The sequence below is a fragment of the Xenopus laevis genome, chromosome 3S, assembly GCF_017654675.1.
Source record: "Xenopus laevis strain J_2021 chromosome 3S, Xenopus_laevis_v10.1, whole genome shotgun sequence".
NCBI classification, from domain to species: Eukaryota; Metazoa; Chordata; class Amphibia; order Anura; family Pipidae; genus Xenopus; species Xenopus laevis.
In genome coordinates this window covers 47,716,683-47,740,982 of record NC_054376.1, presented here as the reverse complement: position 1 = coordinate 47,740,982, position 24,300 = coordinate 47,716,683, and the positions used below count along the sequence as shown (strand labels likewise).

Genomic DNA, 24,300 nt, shown 5'->3' with positions numbered 1-24,300 from the left:
TGTGGCATCAGTTTATATGACAGGCAAAACTTATCTTCTGCTTGATAATTTGTGACGACCCTTAAGCTTAGCTTCTCAACAGCTGCTCAGAGCCCACTGAGCATGTCACTGACACTCCTAACTAAATCCAAGATGAAAAACAGCTTTGAAGGCTTGAATCATCATTCCTATAGAGATGCTGAATATTTAGGCTGGTGCAATAAGTTCATATATAAAATATGGCATTTATAGCCATATTTAATTTTAGAATATAGTTCTCCTTTAAGGCTTATGTTACAAGTGGTGGTTTTCCCACCAGCAGAGAAAGCAGAGATAAGAATGCTGCAGGCTGTATTCATTTATATCTTTAATTATTACTGCAGTGTCACTCTCTGCATGTTCCAGAGTCAGAATTCAGAACCTAATACACTATTGGGTTATATCTATCTATCATCTATCTATCTTTCACTGTCTATCTATCAATCTATCTATCTATCTATCTATCTATCTATCTATCTATCTATCTATCTATCACTGTCTATCTATCTATCTATCTATCTATCTATCTATCTATCTATCTATCTATCTATCTATCTATCTATCTATCTATCTACAACTAAATATATATCATCTATCTAGTATCTATCTATCTATCTATCTATCTATCTATCTATCTATCTATCTATCTAGTATCTATCTATCTATCTATCTATCTATCTATCTATCTATCTAGTATCTATCTATCTATCTATCTATCTATCTATCTATATATCTAGTATCTATCTAACTATCTATCTATCTATCTATCATCTATCTATCTATCTATCTATCTATCTATCTATCTATCTAGTATCTATCTATCTATCTATCTATCTATCTATCTATATATCTAGCATCTATCTATTGCAACAAAGCATCTGAGTTAGTTGTAGATAAGCAATATATTGCTCACAGAGTGTTATATAATATAACAGCCAGAAACATGGAATTATTAATTACAGGTCCAGCACTTTATTACGTATTAGTGATGGAAGGTAATTGCTGTAACTGAAGTACCTGCCAGCTTTTAGGAGGGGCTGTCTCACTTCAGAGAGAGAAATAGAGAGGAGCTGCACTGCAGTACAACAGGGAAGGTACTGATTATTAGTGATTGTAATAACTTTGTTTTTTGTTGTCAAGTTACAATTGGCAAAGCCACCCAACTGTAGTTAGTCTGCCAACTATATTTAGCCAGTGCTCTGCTGCAAGGGTTTTTTCCCTTGTTTTTAATTTCTTTGTTTTCTATGTGATTGTGTGTAACAGAATAAACAGCAGATGTTTGCCTTTAAGAGAACAACTTCTGTGACTGCTTTGTTTAACCTAAAAGGCTGTGGAAAGGTGGCCTGAGGACAGTGAGGTCTAAGTGTCACACTGTCTATCCATCTATCTCTATATTAATACATATACAGCCATCAGATCCTCCATGGCATCATGCTCTTAGGGTAGTGCAGGGGCGTAACTATAGAGGAAGCAGACCCTGCGGCTGCAGGGGGGCCCTGGAGGTATAGGGGCCCCACGAGGCCCTAATTCATATACAATTTCAATAAATATTGGAGAAACAAGTCAACCTCTAAACATTTTGGGGGCCTGAAAAATAATTTGCTGTGGGGCCCAGTAATATCTAGTTATGCCACTGGGGTAGTGGCACCTGTAGTGTATTTGTCTGTGACTTTACCACTGGAGTAATATAGAGGGTGCTGTGCTGCACCTGCACTACCTGCACTACCTGCACTACAGCACCCTTATGGGCTCTTGTCCCACAATAGCATATAGATGTATTGCCTGAGGATTAATAGACTGAAGATAAGGGGGATTATTACAAGTACATCAACTGAATAAAGCATCAAGAAATCCAAACTTTTTTGGTGATGTCTGTTAAGGCGATATATGTTTTTAAACTGATACTTTTGGGCAAACTTTTTGAAAAATTTGGCATTACTTAGCAGATAGGAACAAACTTTCATCTTAATCTTCCATACCTGCAAGACCCTGTTCCCAAAGGCAGTAAAACTAGTGAAAATCTGGGCGACTAACTTGAAATAGCCCTTCCATGAAAGGTAAGAGTAATAAAGCACAAATATGAAGCAGACAGTCTGTAGAATGAAAGCACCGGAGGAAATGTGATATCACCTCTCTGTCTGCTAGAGACAATCTACATTTGTCTGTCTCAGACATCTAGGTAAATGAAACATAAATATAGCATTAAGAGGAATAGTGAACCATACATAATGCTGAATAAATCATTGCTTGATAAAAAAGTGAGTCGGGTAATAGCAGGGTCAGACCTACTCACTGCATGCCACCACTGATTCCAACCTCCCTACTGGCACCCGACGTGACTGCAAGAACAGAAACTTAGCCGGGGGGCTGGGGTTCAAAGAGGAAGAGGGGACTTTGCGGCTGTGGCGGGGCCCAGGGGGTGTGTGGGACTCTGGGTAATAGCAACGGTTATCATTTTTAACCGTTTTAATAAGCTTTAATAAGTAACTCTCAATAAACCTGCCAGTGAACCAGTGTAGAAACCTGGCAGCAAATGGATTGCCAACACAATTGTTTAGTAGCTCCACTGGGGGAAACAAAACCCCTGGTACTGCTTCTTATTCAAGTAAATGTCAAATGCAGAGACCCGCTCAGTCCACTCATTGGGCAGATGATTGATAATGTAACATTGATGAGCCACAGTGGTCTGAGCCATGAGTGCAAGTCATCTGTATGGGACGGATCTAGGGAATTGCTATTGACATTGGGGGCAATTCCCACTACTAAATAACAAAATGACCATGATAGCCCAGTGCAGAAAACGGAAAAAAAAGGCATTGGGATTATAGTCACTCTTTATGATGAATAACTTCCAGGGATGCAAACTGTTCTATTTTATGCTGAATAAACAAACCTGATCTAATTGAACATAACTAAGCAGAAAGTTTGCTTATCTGAATTTCTCTAAATAGAGCAAAACAATGAGGCCTTGGGGCAGGCAGTTCAGAAATGATTTTTAGTTCTTTCCAAGCTCTGCATCCACTGCGTCAGCACACAGGTGTCGGCTGCATATGGTTCCACAAGTTCATGGGCAAAGCTTCAGCACAAGGTTCATAATAAATAGTCATGCAACGATCACTTCCAATGCAAATAAATATACCGGCATATGTTAGCCTTTGAAAAGAAGTCCAGCGTGGCACTTCCTGTGCTTAATTCAGCAAAACTAGCAATGTGCTCATACTATCTACATCTGCTCTTTACTCTCTGCATCCAGCATCCCACCAATGGTCCCCATATAACTTTCCAAATATTATATTGATAAAGCACTTTTACTGTCTACAGTACTTTACTTTCACATGGACAGTGTATATGGAGATAACCAATAAATAAAGAATGTAAAGCTTTATATAGGGTTAGGGTAATATAGGCACTATGTTTTATTTAAATTTCATTCATTTTTTCTATGATTTTTCATTGGTGTTATTGTCTATTTTATCATATTGATATTGAGCAGCAATCCCCCGCTCCCAAAGCAAAGTGCCCCTCTCATTGTACTGTCAAGTGTAACACACGTGCAGCAAAAATAAACACAAAAGTTGGTTCAGTAAGACAGGGGAAGGCTTGGGCGGAGTGCTGCAGCTGGATACCATCAAGCTTAACAGGTTTCAGCCCTGGGACCACAATTTAAACCTGCCAAGTGGTGTGGGGGGTTGACAACTGCTGTTGAGTAAGGGTTGGGCAGGTTCAGGCTGACCTCAAAACACCATTTGTGGGTCGCAGCCGGTGTTGCAGGTCTAATTTTCAAGACCAGCCAAAGTCAGCTACAAAACCAGCCCAAAATGAGCCAAGAGGCAATTCAAAAGTAGCCCAAAATAGCACAACATGTGCAGTGAAAAAATAAATATATATATATGAAAATACTCCTTTTGCAATTTTCACTGATTTGTACATTTTTCGGTGAAGAAAAATGGGAAAAAAAGATTAGCCCCCTTCACCAGGGACATAACTCCAGAGGGGGGCTCAGGAGGTATAGGGGTCCCATGAGGCCTGAATACATATACAATTTCAATAAATATTGGTAAAACAATTTAACCTCTAGACATTTTGGTGGCCAGCAGATTTTTGCCCCAAAATTGTCTGAAATCGAGGAAAGTCAACAGAAAATGCAAGAATACAGAGCCCCAAATCTGATAACTTCCAACTTCTACACAAGTCAGATACACTGAAAAAATAGGATGGCACACACAAGTAGCAAACGTGCTAAATCCTGGACTTTAAATTAGTAGCCCGATTTGGCAGGAAACCAGCCAACCTGGCAACTCTGCACGCTCACCTGCCCTGCACATCACTAATCTCAATCTCTATCTGAAATTTGACTGTAAATTCCCTTGGGCTGGGGGTCCCTTGGTGGCACTTTTGTAGAATAAGAAACTTGTTGCCATTCATTGCTAGTAATCATGACTCATTTCTATTAATTTTCATAGGACTGTGTCAGTATCACTTTAAATATACAGTAAATGAAGACCGTTCTGCCTTTCAACAGGTTCAGTGGTAGCAAACCTTTCTCTGAGGGCAGGCCAATTCCCTTAGAATATACACCAAATGAGGAAAGTATGTGCTGGCTGCAATCACATAAGGATGGCTAAACTACTCCAAAGGTGATGTGAGGTTCTAAAGAGAAGTGGTAGGACGGTGTAACCATTCTTTGCCTACTCATTTTGTCAAAACCAGAAAGGTTGACTGTTATCCAATGGGACAGCAACATGGTCTGTCCAAACACCTTAGAGAGGCACATATGGACACAATTGCTGGACCATATCATTCTATGTAGAGCTAAATATATACAAAAGCTCTTACAATAATTATATTATATATAAGACACCATATAATGTCATGAGATTGAAACTTTTTGTCTATATGTCAAAAACTGTAACATTATTGAATTTGAGGGCATATAATGTTATTGTCAATAAAGATAATGTGTGGGAACTTGTTTTGTCAAGGTTCCTAACTGGCTTAAATCAATCCTTGCTCCTGCATTGCAACTACAAGATACCACAGCAAAACCGTTTGCAATCCAAAACCATCTGGAGGATAATATGTTTTGAATGTATATACCTGTACAGAATCAGAAACTGTGCATCAGTCAGGATACCTAACTCTATGTTTGGTTTTTATCCCCAGCAGCTGCCTGCTTTGCAGTACAGGCAGTCTCCGGGTTTCGTACGGGATAGTGTCTATAAGTTAGATTTTTATGTAAGCTGAAACATAAACATTTACTTATTAAATGCAACTTAGACAGATGTATGTCGTAACATAGAAACATAGTATTTATTATTACCTTTCTGTGTATATGTATTTTTACCTTTCTCTACCCCGCAGTAGACACACACTCACAGAGGTGATTGGGGTTTATTAATGCAAACCACAGTATGTTACTTTAATAGCCTCGGTATGTAAGTGTGAGTTGTATGTAAGTCGGGTGTTTGTAACTCGAGGACTCCCTGTACACATTTTTACAGCTATGGCAAGCCCTGATAACACTGGTGTTTGTGTACAACTTTTTAGGGGACAGAATCACTGGTGCACACGACGAGACAGGACACAAAAGGGCCATAACAATAACTGAAATTGTCTAGTCTTGACTCTCATGGAAGCCATCACTTTGTCATTTCCAACAGATCTTTACAAGGAAATAAAAGGCATTCTAAAAATCTCCTTCTTGTGTTATATCTGACAATGTTTATTCTATTTCTCCAAGTAGCGTATTTGTGTGCCCTGCCAAAGCAAGCGCCAATGTAAAAGTGTTACCTACCATCAGAGAGGGTTTGCTTGGCGTTGGATCAGCTGATGTGGCTTTAGATACAATGATTTTTCTGATCATGGGGTCAGGGATCATGCTGGCAATTTGGAACGTATCAGTTGTCAGTGAGTCAGAATCCCGTACAATGGAATGCGGCGTGTCTGTGATCTCTGTGTATTTTTCTTCCAGGCTTGACCCATCATCACTATTTTTGGCATTGCAGAGAATCAGAGATTTTGACAGGGAGCGAAAGTTTTTGATTTTCTTGTTTTTTTTGCCTGTGCTGTTCTGCCTGTGCATCTTCAGCGATGAGATAAAAATGCTTCCTCTCTCATAGTCATACTTGTTCAGCATGTCTGATTTTTTTTGCTCTTATGTTTTCAGCTGGGTAGTACAGTTGCTGGAAGTGTAATAAAGAGGGTTAGAATGAGTCGCTTGTTGTGCCTGCTGCTTTCAGCATGCCTGAGTGTCATAGCCTGGGAGAGCACATGTTATCTCATGACTAAAGCCCAGACGAGGCCTACAGAGTTTCCGTTTACCTAATTGCAACCAGAGCCCTGAGACAGAGCAGCACTAATTCCCCAAGTTTTCCAAAATGGTTGTTTTCCGGTTTCATGCCCACTGTCTGTTCAATGACAGCTGTACAGCACATTTAAACCAAAGAAAAACAGAATTTTGTTATTCATTGTGGTAGATTTCATGTGCTCATTTAGCTCAAACAGCACATGCACACATAGAAACACCTTATAGCAGAGACTTTTATACCTCTGACCCCTCATTGCTTTGGCTCATAACAATCTTACAGATAAATTTCACTTTTAAAAGTCTTTCCGAGAACACACTTTGTATTTTTTATTTAAAGGAAATCTATTCCCTCAAACAATTTAGGTCTATATACTATATACTGCATAAAACAGTTCATATGTAAAACCCTGTAAATGTAGTATGTGCCATTTGGTAGTCCTTAAATTTTCATGATAGTTCCCCTTTAAGTACTCATTCTGGGGGTATAGTTTTCCTATCAATTATTTTGCCTTGCTTAGTGATACAGAAACCCCTGTATGAAAGGTTATTACATGCTCAAATCAATAAAGTGCCCACGTTTTGGACAGCTTGACCAGCAGGGGTCACAATTTCTATCTTTTTCATCTATGGTACAGTGAGAAAATTTGGGACACTTCTAATAAATTCAAGTTACTGGGCTGCACTGATTGCAAAGTAATTGCATTTCAAGAAAAAGCATTCAATGGTGGGTTGCTACCTGAATTTTACAAAGTTTGATCTATAGATTTTATAGCATTATAGATTTATAGATTTTATAGCATTTTCTATCACTAGGCAGCAGATTTATTAAAAAAACATTTAAAACACAAGTCATTTCTAAAAAAAAGTACCTGTATAATTGCTCACTTGAGTGCGCCCATATAATAAATTGGCATATTGGAATTGGTAAATAAATTGCAATATGCTTTTCTAACACTATTTATAAATAGGATTTAACTCTGCACAAAACATTTTGTTTTAAGGACCTTTGGGATTCCCATAGAAAGGCACCATATAGGATATTGTGATGGAGTAGCTATTTGGTGGAGACAAGCTCTGGTTGGTGAATGTTTAGGGACCATTTGGATTCCTGTAGAATATTGGCAAGCCAGCAAAATGCATACAAACTGAGCCAGCAAAATGCATTGAGTCGGTGCTTTGTAAAGAACTCTATAACCCAGATGTCTGCTAATTCTAAGCACTGCAGAAGCCTATGAATAAGGGAGTGATTCCCAAAACACATCAGGGGTAACCATCAGCAGTTTGTAGCAATAAACCTGTGTTTTTATCCAGAGTGCTGTCCATCTTCATGATTTGGTTATTTTTAGCACTGGCAGGGCTTACAGCAACTACTGTGACATCACTGCGGGCGCAAGTGATGCCACAGTACAGTCCTTGGAGACAAACAGTCATATATACTTTAAAGCTTGCCCTACTATTGTCTCTAAGCTTATTTACTCTCATTTTACAAAAACAAAATTCCTTTCTATAGTAAACAACCCAAATGTATAATTTATTCTTCCCAATCTGCATTTCCATTACTAATAATGGCAGACTCTGATATTTGATGAATCAGGATTTTTTTCTGCTGGAATGCTGGAAACTATTAACTGTTTTACAAGGCGAGTAGCATTAGCATGTGGATAAGCAGAGTAAAACAGGCTCCTAAAGGCACATTTCTATTCTGTAACTTTACACTGGTTAATTACATGTCTTTTTAGTCACTGCTAATTATCTGGTCATTGTAAGCATCAGGCATAAAAGTATCAACAATAAACACAATCAAAAACATCTGTCCTGTTCTAAAGTATTTTCCTCCCCACTGTATGACCCTGATATAAAATGTGCCCCACATGCAGTAACATGCTTATTGTGTATATATAGTATTTTCCCCCTGCTTGGTGCACTCACCTTTTGGGGTAGTGTTGTGCTGCTGCACAGGTATTGGTGTCAAAGCTCTGGCTGCATTTTGTCCATCTCAGCTTCATACCCTATCCACAAGGAAATTATAAACATAATGTCATTTCTGTGGCCATTCATTGACTGCACAGCACATTAATGCAATTAATGATCTTAACATGGTGATCGGTTATTCGGCCTTAAAAACACAATCAAATCTGGTCGTGTACTTTTATTTTGGCAATGAACATGAATGGTGTTATATGGTGTGTTACAACCTTAAAGCAATGCATCACTGGGGCCCCAGGGGGGCTTCAAAGCATTGGCTAAAGGCTAAAGAGAATTTGCTCTGCAAAATACACCAGTCTGAAGATAAGTTAGGCTACCATTTTAAATGAACACTTATTTGTTGTAATAGATACAGTACACATCTCCCAACTGTCACGTTTTCTGTGGGACAGTCCCTATTTTGACAGTCCCGATTTTTGACAATCTTGATTTATGCCAGCCTTGGTTTTATGCACCTGAACTATGTTCCACTTTTTGGTAAATTACTGTTATTTTTAAACAAATTCGCTGTGAGTTACATATTATTATATTTATTTTCTAGGAGTATTACCGCTAGAGTCTATCTCCTTCGCTAGCGAAGTTACGCCAGTGGCCGTTAGTAAATCGGCGAAGTAACGAAATGACGTCACGCTGGTTAATTTTCGCTAACGTTAGTCACGTTGCCCTTTAGTAAATCTGCCCCTTGGTCTTTAATGTCCCAGACTCTGCAGCAGAGCAGAACATCTTACTTGTTTATAAATGCTTTTAGAACTTCAATGGCTGGTATAAATGTATCAGGGCCCTCTTTGCTCTGTAATTGCATTTAATTCACATTCTGACATCATACAAACAAATGTCCATTCATGTTTTGTATTTCTGCCGGGATACTGTTCCATCTCTCTCAATAAATTATGACACTAATTGGTCACAGACTTTGCTTCACCATATATTGTGTGCATCTGGTCTCCCTTGGAGTATACTGTTACCTTGTCACATTTTTCAGGACATTTATGAAATGAATACAATATTGGTTAAATCAACACCAGGGCAAAGAATGAGTGATTAAAGACTTATTGCAATAAGCTTTCCTTAGGCGGAAGCAGAGAGATTTGGAAACGTCTCAGATGGTATAATGTATAAAGATACTGATGAAAGCAACAAAGTATTGGTGTTGGTGAAATTCGTCTCTATAACATAAGAAAGAAACATTCATTCATTAGTAGCACACAGTCTATATTTCTTAAAAGGATTTTGTCATGAATTCAAAGGTGTAGTTTTTATTTCTAAATTATACTGTTTACGCTGCAGATAATTCACTCTATTATGTAAAATTTAATCCCTGAACCAAAAATGTATTTTTTTAGTTGTAATATTGGTGTGTAGGCAGCCATCTCAGGTCATTTGGCCTGGTCATGTGCTTTCAGAAAGAGCCAGAACTTTAGGATGGAACTGCTTCCCTGCAACCCTGATGTATTTTTTGCAACATTGTATGTGTTCATTAGCTTGAGGAAGTTCAGCTGTTTTTGTAGCAACTAAGTAGCCAGTAGAGGGCACTGCATAGAGATGGTATATAAATGTGTTCACTTCATGCATTTTGTAGCTTGAGGAAAGGCTGATGTCGGCCTGAAACGTCGCTGTATTTCTGTCTTGCTAAAGCCATTTTTCTAATAAAGGCTTTTTAAGGAACCTGACTGGATGTGTGGTGCTGTCTACCTGGGAATACTGAATATTAAGGTGGAAGTGGCTACCTGAGACGTGCACCCCAACTACAAAAGTTTCCATTGCTGAGTGCTGACTTCTGCTATCTTGTACAAGTTTTCCACGTGAGTCGGGCACCAGTTGGATTTGAGATGTCTTTTGCTTATACTGAGACAGACAGAATACGTATTACTGATGCCGTAAGTGGACAAAGTGATTTCCTCAACACTAAAGATTGTAAACAACAGTTCAGAGAACTTGAACGCCTGAAACGTAAGACTCGTAACGTAAGTGTCATATGATTTACATTTGAGAACCCTTGCTGAGTATATAAAAATGCAGCGTATCCCACGGGGATTGAGGGTTCGTTTATATCCCACCCTGTTTGCACAAGACAAAGAATTTTGTCAAAAATGGGAGGCGATTGTAAACAAGTGCTCTAATGACTTAATACTTGCCACCATGGAGCAGATTCAGAAAGAGCTACCCGAGATGGAGCGTGCGGTTGAGACTGAGACAGAATTGATCCGGAACTCTTTTCCTGCAGAGGCTGTTGCAGAGGGAACTAGCAAATTGACGGACCATCTGGACAAGTTCCGTATCGAAGTTGAGGCTCGCAAGCGCAGCAAGTTTCAGCGGGATGCCGCTGATTATGCGAGTGGGAGAGTTTACCGATGGGCAAACAACACGGAGGTGCTGTCTCCCTCTAAAAGATTATCCCGCATGACACGCTTCGACAGGGAGGATCGACATGACCGATCCAGGTCTACATCTGCTTCCACCACCTCTTCCTCTTTTTTAGGTGGGTCGCAAGTGATGGGCGCTAGGGATGTAGCGAATGTCGGAAAAAATGTTCGTGAACATGTTCGCGAACTTCCGGACAAAAATGCGAACGGTTCGCGAACGTCGCGAACCCCATAGACTTCAATGGGAAGGCGAATTTTAAAAGCTAGAAAAGACATTTCTGGCCAGAAAAATGATTTTAAAGTTGTTTAAAGGGTGCAACGACCTGGACAGTGGCATGCCAGAGGGGGATCAAGGGCAAAAATGTTTCTGAAAAATACATTGTTGACACAGCGCTGCGTTTTGTGCTGTAAAGGGCAGAAATCACACTACGTCACTCAGGTGATGTTTCTGGACACGGAATGTGAAAAACCTCACACAGCTAGGTGGCACTTGGTTAAAGACTGGGCAAACAATGCCTGCAAGGGCAACGTATACAGTAGTGGATACGGAATATATTATTGCTGCTTGAAAAACGTCACTCAGGTGGTGTTTCTGGAGACGGTATTATTATTGATATTTAGACAGAATGTGAACAAGCTCACACAGCTAGCTGGCAGTTGTTTGAAAATGAAGAACACACTGGGCAAACAAATTGAAACAATGCCTGCAAGATCAACGTATACACTACAGCAGTGGATACGGAATATATTATTGCTGCTTGAAAAACGTCACTCAGGTGGTGTTTCTGGAGACGGTATTATTATTGATATTTAGACAGAATGTGAACAAGCTCACACAGCTAGCTGGCAGTTGTTTGAAGAACACACTGGGCAAATAATGCCTGCAAGTGCACTACTATTGGTGCACTACTATGAAGAACAGCAAACAGCACTGGACATGTTAAAGAATAGTAAGATAAGTAAAATAAAAAAATATGTATATGTATATTAAAAAAAAAAAATTACTCTGGTTGGTGCTGAACTACTAGGAGCAGCACACCAGTCCCACTCCCCAACACAGCTAGACTAATAGCACTGGGCTCTTATAGTAGCAAAGTAAAAAAACAAAAAAGAAAATAAAAGCAGTCCTTACAAGGACTATTGGGTTACAGGCAGCAGTCAGCAGATGAGAGATCAGCAGCAGTGCCCACAGCAGCTACATACAGAGCACTGCAGTAGAAGGTAGATTACTAGCCAGCAAAGCTACCTAACCTAAAATGTCCCTCAAATCCCTGCAGAGTTCTGTCCCTACAATACAGAGCAGTATCAAGTAGATTACTAGCCAGCAAAGTTACTATCAACTGTCCCTCAAATCACTAACAGCTCTCTCCCTACACTAGCTCTTCCAAGCACACACAGGCAGAATGAAAAAACGCTGCAGGGCTTCAGTTTATATATGGAAGGGGAGTGGTCCAGGGGGTGTGGGGGTGGTCCAGGAGGGAGAGCTTCCTGATTGGCTGCCATGTATCTGCTGGTCTGGGATGAGAGGGCAAAAATAAGCGCCAGCTAAGGCGAACTCAAATTGGCGAACGTCGCGCGACGTTCGCGAACATTCGGTGGACGCGAACACCCGATGTTCACGCGAAATAGTTCGCGGGCGAACAGTCCGCGACATCCCTAATGGGCGCAACTCTAGAAAACGGCGGCGCGCTGGAAGGAAGCACCGCAGGCAAACAGAAGCAGGTACATCGTCCACGCCGCAGGCCCAAACGGTGGTAAACATTTCCAGTATCGCATTGACGGACGACCAAGAGAAGGTATTGACTAAAGGTTTATCTTTTGGCTTAGTTACCCGCCCAGATTTTTTTGAATTAGACTTGGAGCTATACAGACTGTTCAGGAACATTAAACTGAGAGTTCAGTTCTCGGATACTGTTGGGGATTCGGGTTGTGGCGCTATTAACACATTCACGAGCAAGGACTTGGGGTTAAAACTGAGTAGCCAATATATCCCTGTGGTTGATAATGTTTTTATTGATACTTTTATATCTAATGTGACCCGCGATGTTGCAACTTTGGAAACTAAATACAGGCAGGGGGATTTCCATCTTACTCCTTATAATTTGAACTCTGTTGAATACAAAGCTTTGCAGGAATTGAAACAAAATGATAGCTTAATTATTAAACCAGCGGATAAGGGGGGAGCCATTGTGTTAATGGACAAATCTACTTATATCGCAGAAATTATGCGTCAAGTAACCGACACTAACACCTATCAACGGTTGGATAGTGATCCGCTGTTTAATATTCAACATAAGATTCAGGATTTGGTACATGATGCACTTGAATTAAAAACTATTGATGTACAGTTAGCTGCATTCTTACAGAACAAAAATCCTGTGACTCCCATCTTTTATGTGTTACCCAAGATACACAAGAGATTGGAGTCTCCCCCAGGTCGGCCCATCGTGTCCTGCACTGATTCAGTACTATCACCTTTGTCTAGATTTGTAGACCGGTTGATTAATGTTTATGTGGGGCAACACAAATCCTATTTGAAAGATACAGGAGACTTTTTGAGCAAACTTGCATGTTTGGGCACAGTACCGGATGGTACTTGGCTGGTTACTTTTGATGTGGAGAGCCTCTACACCTCCATCCCACATGATGGGGGGGTTGAGGCTGTCCGCATCGAATTGACCAGAGACCAGTCCCTAGATGGAGCACAAAAAAACTTCATACTCCATTGTTTACAAATGGTTCTCCGGAACAATTATTTCCTGTTTCAGGATGATTTATTTTTACAAATAAGGGGGACCGCCATGGGGTCGAATGTGGCCCCGTCCTATGCGAATATTTACATGAACAATTTTGAAGAACATGTTGTTTACCCTAATGAATTATTCAAAAAATTCTGTTGGAAATGGGTACGCTTTATAGACGATATTTTCGCTTTATGGACGGGGCCACATGAGACCCTTGACAAATTTTATGGAGAGATCAATTGTGCATGACCCCATATTAAATTCACCATGAATGCTAGCCCAGAGTGCATTCCTTTTCTAGACACCATGATACATCTAAGGGAGGGGACACTATGGTCAGATCTTTACGTGAAACCCACGGACAAAAATACTTTACTACATTATGGATCTTTCCATCCACCCCATGTGAAGCGATCTTTACCTAAATCTCAATATACCCGTGTTAAACGTATCGTATCTGACCAAGATGCCCTTCAAGGAAGAATGGAGGAAATGACTACTAAATTTAAGGATAGAGGGTACCCTTTGTCACTATTGAGGGAACAATGTTCCCTAGTGGAGAGGCAAAATATCGAACAGACCCAGGTATCAGGGCGGTCTAGAGAGGGGGGACGGTTAACATTTGTTTCTAAATACAATCCATTGAGTTCGCACATAACAAAAATTATCCGCAAACACTGGGGGTTGCTTAGAGATGGCATACCTACTATACGAGAATTTCAGTCCTTACCCATGATGGCCTACAAAAAAACAAAAACTGTTGGGTCCGCCTTAGTGAGATCAGACATAGGGACCCCAAAAGAAACACAACAACTGTCAAAAAGGGGAATTTATTTATCACACCCATAAAGGTTCCCCAATTAAAATTAAAGGTTTCTTTACTTGTTCTTCTTCATTTGTAATATACGTGATAAAGTGCCCATGCGGATTACAGTATGTAGGGCAGACCACTCGCATGGTCAGGGAACGCATATGTGAGCACAAGTCTGCTATCAGAACGAAAAAAATGGAACAAGCAGTAGCCTGTCACTTTGTAGGAGAGGGGCATGGTATTCATCAATTGAAATACCAAGTAGTAGATGGGGTCCCCAAATTACATCGCCGGGGTGATAGACATAAAATAACTACTTAAAAAAGAGGCAATGTGGATACGATTATTGGGCACTCTTACACCTGGGGGATTGAATAGGGAGTATGAACTGCAAAAAATTTTTCAATAATGTTTTTATAGCAAATTGTTTTTTATTGGTTTTAATCTACAGGGTGGTGTCACGGAGATTACTGTGAGACTCTCAATATTTGCACGGATGGAGCAGGAAGATTTGCTCAAGAAGTATCTTAACCCTGATGTATTTTTTGCAACATTGTATGTGTTCATTAGCTTGAGGAAGTTCAGCTGTTTTTGTAGCAACTAAGTAGCCAGTAGAGGGCACTGCATAGAGATGGTATATAAATGTGTTCACTTCATGCATTTTGTAGCTTGAGGAAAGGCTGATGTCGGCCTGAAACGTCGCTGTATTTCTGTCTTGCTAAAGCCATTTTTCTAATAAAGGCTTTTTAAGGAACCTGACTGGATGTGTGGTGCTGTCTACCTGGGAATACTGGAACTGCTTCCTGACAGGCTATTATTTCTGCTACTCAATGTAACTGAAGGAGTGTGACATTGATTTTTACTATTGAGTGCTGTGATATCACTCCAACTTGTGGTGCAGCAGTGAAGAGTGACTGAAGCTTATCAGAGCACAAGTCACATGCCTGAGGGCATCTGGGAAACTGACATGTCTAACCCCATGTCAGATTTCAAAATGCAATATTAAAAAAATGTTTGCTCTTTTGAAAAATGGATTCCAGTGCAGAAGTCTGCTGGACTAGCACTATTATGCAATGATACATTTTGAATGACACCCAAGGGTAATGTGTCACCCCCCCCCCCCATGAATATAGTCCTGACAAATGCAGCCAGTGCTTTATTCCTGGGGTAAACACAAGTCTCTGTTGTGGAGCTCAGAGCCCTATGGCTCCTTCTAAGTGCAGGGCAAAATAACCTAGTGGATAGCGCCCATTTTTATACTTTGCACCCAGCCTTGCTCTTTGTAAATGAACTCCATTGTGTTACAGAAAACTGGCCGAAGAAGGCGTGGCCTAGTGCCTAGTGTGATGCCGTGTGATGTCACTAGGGTAGACAACAGGAGACACCCCTAAATTAATTTCCAGTCTTAACACCAAGATTTTATAAGGTTGTTGGCAATCTTATTGTAGGCAAAGGTATTGCTCTACATTATTATGCACAAAGCAGCAGATTTTTTTTTGGTGAATAGTGACCCTTTAAGGAACGTACAATGAGAACAAATAGAACATACAATGAAGTCTACCTAAAGCATAACAGTCGGCAAACTAGTGATCCATACCATTGTGCCAGATACAGTCTCAGCCCTATATCAGTCTCCCCATTATATAAAGAACTAGATACAGACAGACTATATTTTGCACTTTCACAGATGCAGAGGCGGCAGTTAGCTTTAGAACTCATTTATGCAACACTTTGCATTCTTCATATTCATATTCCTAATAAATCTGAGATGTTAAACGTATTTCTGAACAGACTCCAGACAGAGAAAACCCCCAATAAAACATGTCTAGCAATATTATGCTCTTTCAATAAGCCCTGCTAGCTGTCATATGGTAGCACACCACACAATCCCATGATAAACAAAGAGAGATCTTTATTAAAGGGCGTAGGCATCCAAAGTACGAGTTTTAGACCACAAACTGTAGGAAGCTGAATGTCAGCTTTAAGAGTGGTGAAGTGCAGTGGGAAGGGCAGGTCTGGTCAATACGGCACTTCATAACTGTCACATAAACGTTCTCTTTTGTACATTGTTTATTTCGTTTAAATTAACAATTTCACTACGTCTGATGTCTAAGAATAAACAGGAACAGAGGTTGTATACAGATTCTCATCCGGCACTACTTGCAGCTCTTAAAGGGAAATATTCCACACATGCCATTTCCCATTTTTTGAAATGGTTCAAGAAAGAAATTTGTTGTCAGCTACCCTTCCTATATAAGATACAACATTATATGCAATAGGATCTGTTACAGACTTGTAACACCAAATGTTAATGGATGGTTTGGGCTGAGATGCCTGCCCATTATACACTCATAGGGGCAGATTCACGGGCTAAGTTTCGCCAGCATCAGCTTCGCAGGCAATTCCATTTCAGAAAAGGAAAGTCGCCACCGTTTTTGGAACTTTAATGCATTTTCGGCACACAGGATAGATTCAGGAAGATCTAGCTTCTTTTTAGCACTTTGCCTGGTCTGTGGCGGTAACGTTCAGTAAAATCCGCACTTTAGTGAATTTGCAGAGTAACAATCGTTCACCAGAGCGAAAAGTCACCTGGCGATCGAGTGCGAATGAATGCTAGCGACCGTCTCTTTCGCTAGCGAATTGACTCCTGAATTGGCTATGTCCCTGCGGTTGGCAACGCTGGTGAAAAGTTGCTAGTGTTAGCCACTTCGCCCTTTAGTGAATCTGCCCCATAGACTGTTGAGCAGTTTTCACATCAACACATTGGGTCATTCAGACAGAAAATCTCGTCTGTTAATACCAAAGTCCGACAACATAGGGGACAATAAGTAGCCCAGAAGTGCCAAGAGGTTGGACCACCCACAGACTCCCCCCACTCAATAAGGCATTTTCCAATGTAAGTTTACCATCTACTTACACACTCACAATATGTAAGTGCAGCTTGTGGCTTGAGGCTTTTTGTCCAGTAATTCAGATAACCTGAAAAGTAGCCTGCTTCATTTATAGGGCTTTCAAGTAATGCATATTTATGGTTTAACATTAAAAACCATGCACATGAGACAAAAAGGTAAAGTTAGGGCATACAACAGATTAACGTTGTTGCTAAACTTTAGAGCAGATAAGCATGTGTCACAATAAAATGAGTTGGACAGAAATAATAGAAATAATAAGGATCTTAATTCAAATGCATGATTCTTTTTTTTATTTTTTTTTAGTCCTACAAGTCTTTTGATATATATATGCTCAAGCACTCCTTTGTAACATAACAACCTAAGCATGGATTTACTGTATGGTTTAGGGAATGCCAGTATGACTCACATTGCAGCTAAAGTAGGATGTAAACAAGTCTACCCAACCAATTTCTGCACTGTGGTCATACAGGGACAGTTTATGTGGTTTTGTTTACTAGGGAACTGTGTAATTAGAAACTACATCACTTACTTTGGGAAATGGCAGAGGTTTCCTAATCATGACTTTCTAATAACCATTATAGTAATTTCTTCTGGAATCCAGAGTTGGGGTGCTCATCATGCTAGCAAAGTATGCCTAACTCAAGTCCATTACAGCTTCATTCTGTACAGAGCACCATTATATTGTACCACGGAGGTCAGTCTGTGCCTGCTAGAAGATCACTAGAAAGGGCAGGGGCTTAGCAGGAAATGTAGTAGATACACTATGGGGGTATTTACTAAAACTTGACTTTTTCTCACTATAATCTACAAAAAAAAAATTTGACCAAACTCCCAAAACCGAATCCCCTTAATTTATTATTAAAATGTCTTGAAAAAATCTGTGCAAGATAAAGTCTGAGACGTCAATTCTGGGCAACTTCTTCAAATTGATGCCCCGACAACTCAAATTTATCAAATCTAATGCGAATCCTGACGGCACCTTATGCAATTGCCTTCTACATGATTTCGACAGGTTTTAGCTGGAGTATTTTAAGATTTCGATTTTTAGCAGCTTCAGAGCATAATAATATTAAAAAAATTGGAGCGTTTTTTTTCCCCTCTAAAAATGTGACTTTTTCCCTTTTACAACTTGAATAATTTAAAGTTTAATAAATAGGCCCCTTGCTTTACACATTAGTTGCTTTTTAGTAAGATCAACCGGAGTCTGGGACAATGGGGCTTGTTTACTAACATAGCCGCTAAATTGTACTAGAGGAATTGCTTATAGCAGCCAATCAGATTTTTCATTTTAAACATAGTGGACAGATTTCCTGCCTGGTTGATATTAGCAACTGCATTTGTACAGTTTAGCATCAATGTTAACAAATGTGCCCCCAAGAGTCTCCTGTAAGACAAATCCAGGCTTCTTTTAATAATAAGTGGGGTGCGCATATAAGTTTCACAACTAACAAGACAGTATACAGTACAATATGAACATTTTAAACCAATGTTTGCAATACTAATATCCACATGCTGTCATAGCAGAACAGAAAGGGTTTTCTGTATATACAATATCATGCCAATGTTCCACTGATGTCCTGGCAAGTTTGCTAACAGCATGTGGATGCCCAGAATACGCACACACATTTCCATTTATAAGGATTTAACATAAGCTTCGTCTCATGTAAATATTAAACATTTTAAATATAATCAATTAAAAATATTCTGTACTGTGTCAGAAATAATCTTTACTCTTCATTATCCCACCCTCTCAGCATCTGTCAGTCTACATGCGGAAGTTGGTGTCAGATTTTCATTGACCGTTGGGTCAAATACATTGGTGTGTGCCCACTTTGGCTAGATTATGTATTAGGGCTAACTGTCTTTCACAACAACTGACTCTGACACTAAGCTGCATGAGGAGAGAATGTTTGCTGAGAGGGGGGAGGGTGAAGTGTAATTTGATTATTTCAGAATTTCAACAAAAATGTTAACTGATTACATTTAGATGTATATTATTTCCATGACATTATTTTGTGACATTATCCTTTAAGTTCAAAACATATGGGGGATCAAAGTCTACTTTGTTTCGGATCCCTAATTAGAAATAGATGGGCTAAGGCTAGGGTCAGACAGGGTCGAAATCAGCCTGCTGAAGTCTGTAGGCCAATTTCAGCCTCTCGTCACAAGCAATATCATCTCCTTGTTTCGTGTCGAGAAGCCTTGCGTCAGCTCCAGCACAAACGCGTTTGGCGTATTTCCACGTGAAATGTAAAGTCTCGCGTTCCATCCATCTGCAATGCGACTGCAGATTTCAGCAAGCTGATTTTGGCGCGCCTGGCCCTAACCTTAACGTTGTATAAATTGCAGTGTGTGTGATTCTTGTCTTCTTTTATGTAATGCATTCCATACAGTGATTTCCATTGTTTGGAATTGGATGATATCAGTGGGAAACTCACAGTGGTGAAAGTACCATATGTGACATTACATTACTCTATGGAAAAATCTGGAGATAACATGAAATATGTACATTTAGTGCAGTACAATCTAGTCCTAACTCAGAGGAGATATGAACAAGTAGGTTTTATTTACCCTTTAACATATGTTCTTCTGTCATAAGTAGAGAGGACAATTATCCTAAAGCTAATCACAATGCGGTATGTGATATGCTTCCTCTTCTGCCATTATCATTACTATTACTCTTTATATTGTGCCAACATATTCCAAAGCACTTTATAGAGAATATACATCATCCACATCAGTCCCTGCCCCAAAGGAGCTTCCAGGTTAAGGTACCTATAACATTAACACACATTAGGGCAGGGTTGGACTGGCCCATTCTGGTGGGCCCCGAACCTGTTGGGTTCTTCCACTTGGCCGCTGTAAGACGTGCCGGGAGATCTTCAATTACCTCCTGTCGCACCTCCTTGCCTGCTTCCGTGCGCACTTCCGGGTTAGGGTACGGATGCTGGTGTTTGACGCTGGCGTTGTGATGCTGAGTGTTGTGACATCATCACTCAGCGCCTGTTTGAAACTTTTGGCGCCAATTCGTCCAAAGCTTGTTTTACCATTTTGTTAGTACCTAAGCTAGGCTTCAGGTTACTGTTCCAGCTCAAGCATATTTTCTATTCTTATTATCTGGTTTTTGACTCCTGCCTGACTCTCGTTTATGAATCCTGCCAGCAGCCCTTGATTCTTCACCTGTTGGACAACGTCTTTTCTAAATCCTTGCCGGTACCTCGTTCACTGACTTATTTCTAAACTCCGCACTTCCTTGTTGGTTTTCCGTAGCAGAAAGCCGGGGGCCCCAAAAGGGCGTTGGTGAACCCCGGAGACCGTAGGGTTAACCTGTGCAACCGAGTGTACCCATCACTGTGCTAGGTTCTGATAACGAGATCGGTAAAACAGCCGCAAGCCAGCAGCCACCACCACTCCCCACCCTGCTGCCATGCATTCCATTGAAACACACATCCATCTTTAAGTAAGTACAAGAGATCGGTGGTGGCTGTTAGGCCTTCAGTGGCTGAATGGTGGGCCATGGGTACCCCAGACCACTATGCACTGGGGGAAATGTTATCTTTATATTTACATACAGGCTTTCAGATAGTGCCCTGGCTGAAATAAAACCTCAGCCCAATAGCCTAAATAGCTTAAATAATGTATATTTCCAAATCTCCCCAATCACACATGTAGTGGGGTGGCCGCAAGCATAACTGCACTGCTGGCTGGTTCTTTTGAATCCTTGACCTTCTCCCTTTAAGGCATAGAACCCAGAACAAGTGGCCACTCTCTACCTTCCAAGTTGGTATCCTGGCCTGGAAAAAAGTTCTGTCTCTGGGCAGATCTGCTACCAAGAACATTTAACTCAACACTATTCTATGGCTCACTTGCAGAAAATCCCAGATCTACAAGTATAGGCAACGCCTACAATGCCCAATCTATTAATCTGCTGAGCTATTAGAAGAATTCCAACTACCCCAACACACAGTTTTACCAGTACCTCCAGGTCCAACATGCCCTGACTGCACTATTGTCAAAGGGGAAACCTTTATGCAATATGCCATAGTAAATGGGTACAGGACATACCCAGGCTAGATACTGATGACTGGGACAATATTTCCAACACTTTCATGTTCACAGTGATTCATAGGCTGCACAATATGGGAGTGAGCCCCACTAATCTGTGCTTTAAATGGCAATAGGTCCTGGGCACATGTTTTCTGCCCCTTAAAGGAACAGTAACGTCAAAAAATTAAAGAGTTTTAAAGTAATAAAAATATAATGCAGTGTTGCTAGGATGGTTTACGGAGGAGTATAAGGGCATTTTGGGTCAGAGAAATATACAATTGGCAAGGACAAGGCTCTAGGACAAGGCAAAATCCTTATAAGTAGAGTTATGAACATCTTTACAGAGAGGGAGTCCCAGTAAAAGGATCTGACTACTCTGAGAAATAGTAAAAAATATTTATTATGATTTTATAAGTCTATGAACACTGTGCACTATGCATTGATTTAAGGGCACTCATCTGTGCTTACCAATAATGTGCAATATTTATACCTTTCAGATGCCCTTCAGATGTAATTATTATGACACTTTATTTATATAGTACTGACACGCTACACTGTACTTTATAGAGATTGTTCACATCAGTCCCTGCCCCAGTGCAACATTCAGTCTATGTTCCCTATATAGGGTCAGTGTCATCAGCCAAACCATGTGATATGGGGGGGACACCAGCGTGCCAGGAAGAAACCAAACGGACGCCGTTTTTTCGACGCCGGCGTCCGTTTTTTTGAAAAAAATAATTTTTGACGCTGGCGAATTTTTGACGCAAATTTTCGCGGGCGTTTCGCGAATTTATTCGCTGGCGGCGAAACGCGCAAATTTGCCACGAATTCGCGCCTGCCGAATAAATTCGCCCATCACTATTCACAAGCAAAAAAGATAAGCCAATGTATCTGTTCAGTCCAGAACAGTTACGAATTGTGCCGAATATTCATACAAACCTATTCATTTCATTATTTCAGTATTGATCAGTTGGCATCTTAATAATTCCCAACAAAAATATCAAGAGATTGATCCGCATTAAATTACTAACTTAACTGTTGACAGATTCACAGCAGCTGGTGGGCCACAGGTCTTACTGTATATCCCAGGGGATGTAGTATTACATAGAATATATTGTCTTAATCAGTGCCATATCTAGCAAGTAATAGAATACTGGGTCTCTCAGTTTTTCATTATTCACAAACATAATAGCCAGGAACAAGTGATGCCCAAGCACTGTTTTCCCAGATGTTGTCGAACTACAACTCTCAGGAGCAGCAGACAGCCCTTGCCTTTCCAAACTATTGAAAAAAAAAGGCCAGCCTGTGAAATGGAATTGATTTGTAAAATGCTTTCGGCCAGTTTTATGTTTCTACTATTCTGCTTTGGAGAAGAAAAGGACCGCAGAACATTATTTTCCTGGCCCCTAAACATTTGGAGCACACAAAATAATACGTTCTTTCTTTGCTTGCCCTTAATTAAAAATAACCCAGGACAAACGAGAGCTACTGGAAATGAAAAACATCTGGAAGGCATTCTGCTTTATAAGTCACCAAACTTTTTCTTGAGCAATGACAGAGAAGAGGGAAGAAAAACATACTCACCATTGCCAAGCACATTGAATATCTTTTCTACAGATTTATTCGCCCAGTGTTATTTCCCCGATTAAATCTGGAGTGGCCGTCCATGTTCCTTGCAGCCTGCCATGAAAATCCTATGTGTATTCCCCTCCGCTGCTGGGAAGAACTTGACATCAATGCTTTCTGGGGAGGCTCTTTTCTCTCCTTGTGCACTGCAATGACTGAGCTGTCTGCCAGTAAATCATAATTACCAAAGTCTCTGCATTTTTAAATACCGCCCAGTTAGACAGATGTGCATAAAAGAGATGTTATTGCTCTGAATGGAACTGCTCTGGTCCTAACCTTTTCTCCTGTAGCACAGAGAAGAAATGGAAAACGTCAGACTTTCCTCTTGACTTTTTCCCCGACTGGGTGTCACAAAGAACAGAAAGCTGCTGCAGTCTTCTTGGATAGGAAAATGTGACTTTAACCCTTCAAGTGACCATTGCCTTGACTTGCTATAACCTGTATGGGAAGTTCTGCTTTTTAGGGAGTTGCAGACAGGAGTGAGCCCCCCTGCTGGGCCCCACAGAGCAGTCATTGTATGGAAGTAAAAATGTTAGCACCCCACAGTTATATGTTTATTGGGGGGAAAGGCTGTAACTGTGTGATAGTGAGTATGGTAAGGTTAAGATTGTGTCAGTACATGGGATCTATTATTTAGGACCTGGGGTTTTCTGGATAAGTTTTTTCTGTAATCTGGATCTCCACATCTTAAACATTAATCAGGTTAATCAGGTTAACCCAATAGGATTGTTTTGCCACCAATATAGATTCAATAGATGCAGTACAAGGTACTTCTTTATTATTACAGAAAAAAAGAGTTATTATTTTTATAAAAATAGTTATTTGCTTAAAATGAACTCAATGGGGCAGATTTACTAAAGAGCGAAGCGGCTGTCACTAGCAAAAATTTGCCAAAAAGACAATCCACAGGGACATCTGTCCTCAAGCATAGAGGACAATTCCATAGCAAAAGTGCTCAGTGTTGATGAAATTTTACCCCTTTTCGCCCAGGTGTATAATCATTACTCCGCAAATTCATCAAATTGTGAATTTTCCACTAGGTTACCCTTTTCGCCAGAGTTATACCTGGCGAACTGATAAGATGAAGTTACATCCTCCACAATCTTATGTCAATGACATCATATCCTGTATGCCAAAAAGTCCTCAAAAAAGACAAAACGCTGGTGTTTTTTCATATTTTAAAGTGGTATTAAATTGAGCTAACTGTTTGTTGGCGTTTTGCAAGGAAAAGAGTAGCATTAGTGAAAGTTCGCTTAGAAATGCTCACACTGATGAATTTTCGCTGGTGAAACTGTCAGAGACAGTAACGTAACTTTGCATTGATGACTAAGCTATACGCTGTGAATAAACATTTGACTAAGTTGCGTGAAGTGTGGCAGACACTTCTGAGCCGAACATTTGCCAATCATTAAATTTCCCCCCTATGGGAGATGGCCTTGCCGCAATTCAGAGCTTTCTGGATAATGAGTTTGCAGAAAAGAGATCC

At 40.3% G+C, this 24,300-nt stretch overlaps 1 protein-coding gene across 1 annotated transcript in view; it reads right to left on the bottom strand.

Annotated features, from left to right (window-relative positions):
- LOC108712315 (pro-interleukin-16-like) overlaps positions 1-23,090 on the bottom strand; it is a 72,090-nt gene extending 49,000 nt beyond the window's left edge. The window contains exons 1-3 of the mRNA XM_041588272.1: positions 22,773-23,090; positions 8,255-8,334; positions 5,813-6,200 (exon numbers count right to left, since the gene is read on the bottom strand). Of these exons, the coding sequence (XP_041444206.1) occupies positions 5,813-6,154 (342 nt within the window). The 5' untranslated portion in view covers positions 6,155-6,200; positions 8,255-8,334; positions 22,773-23,090. The remainder of the gene's footprint in view (positions 1-5,812; positions 6,201-8,254; positions 8,335-22,772) is intronic.
- Positions 23,091-24,300: the final 1,210 nt, after the last annotated feature.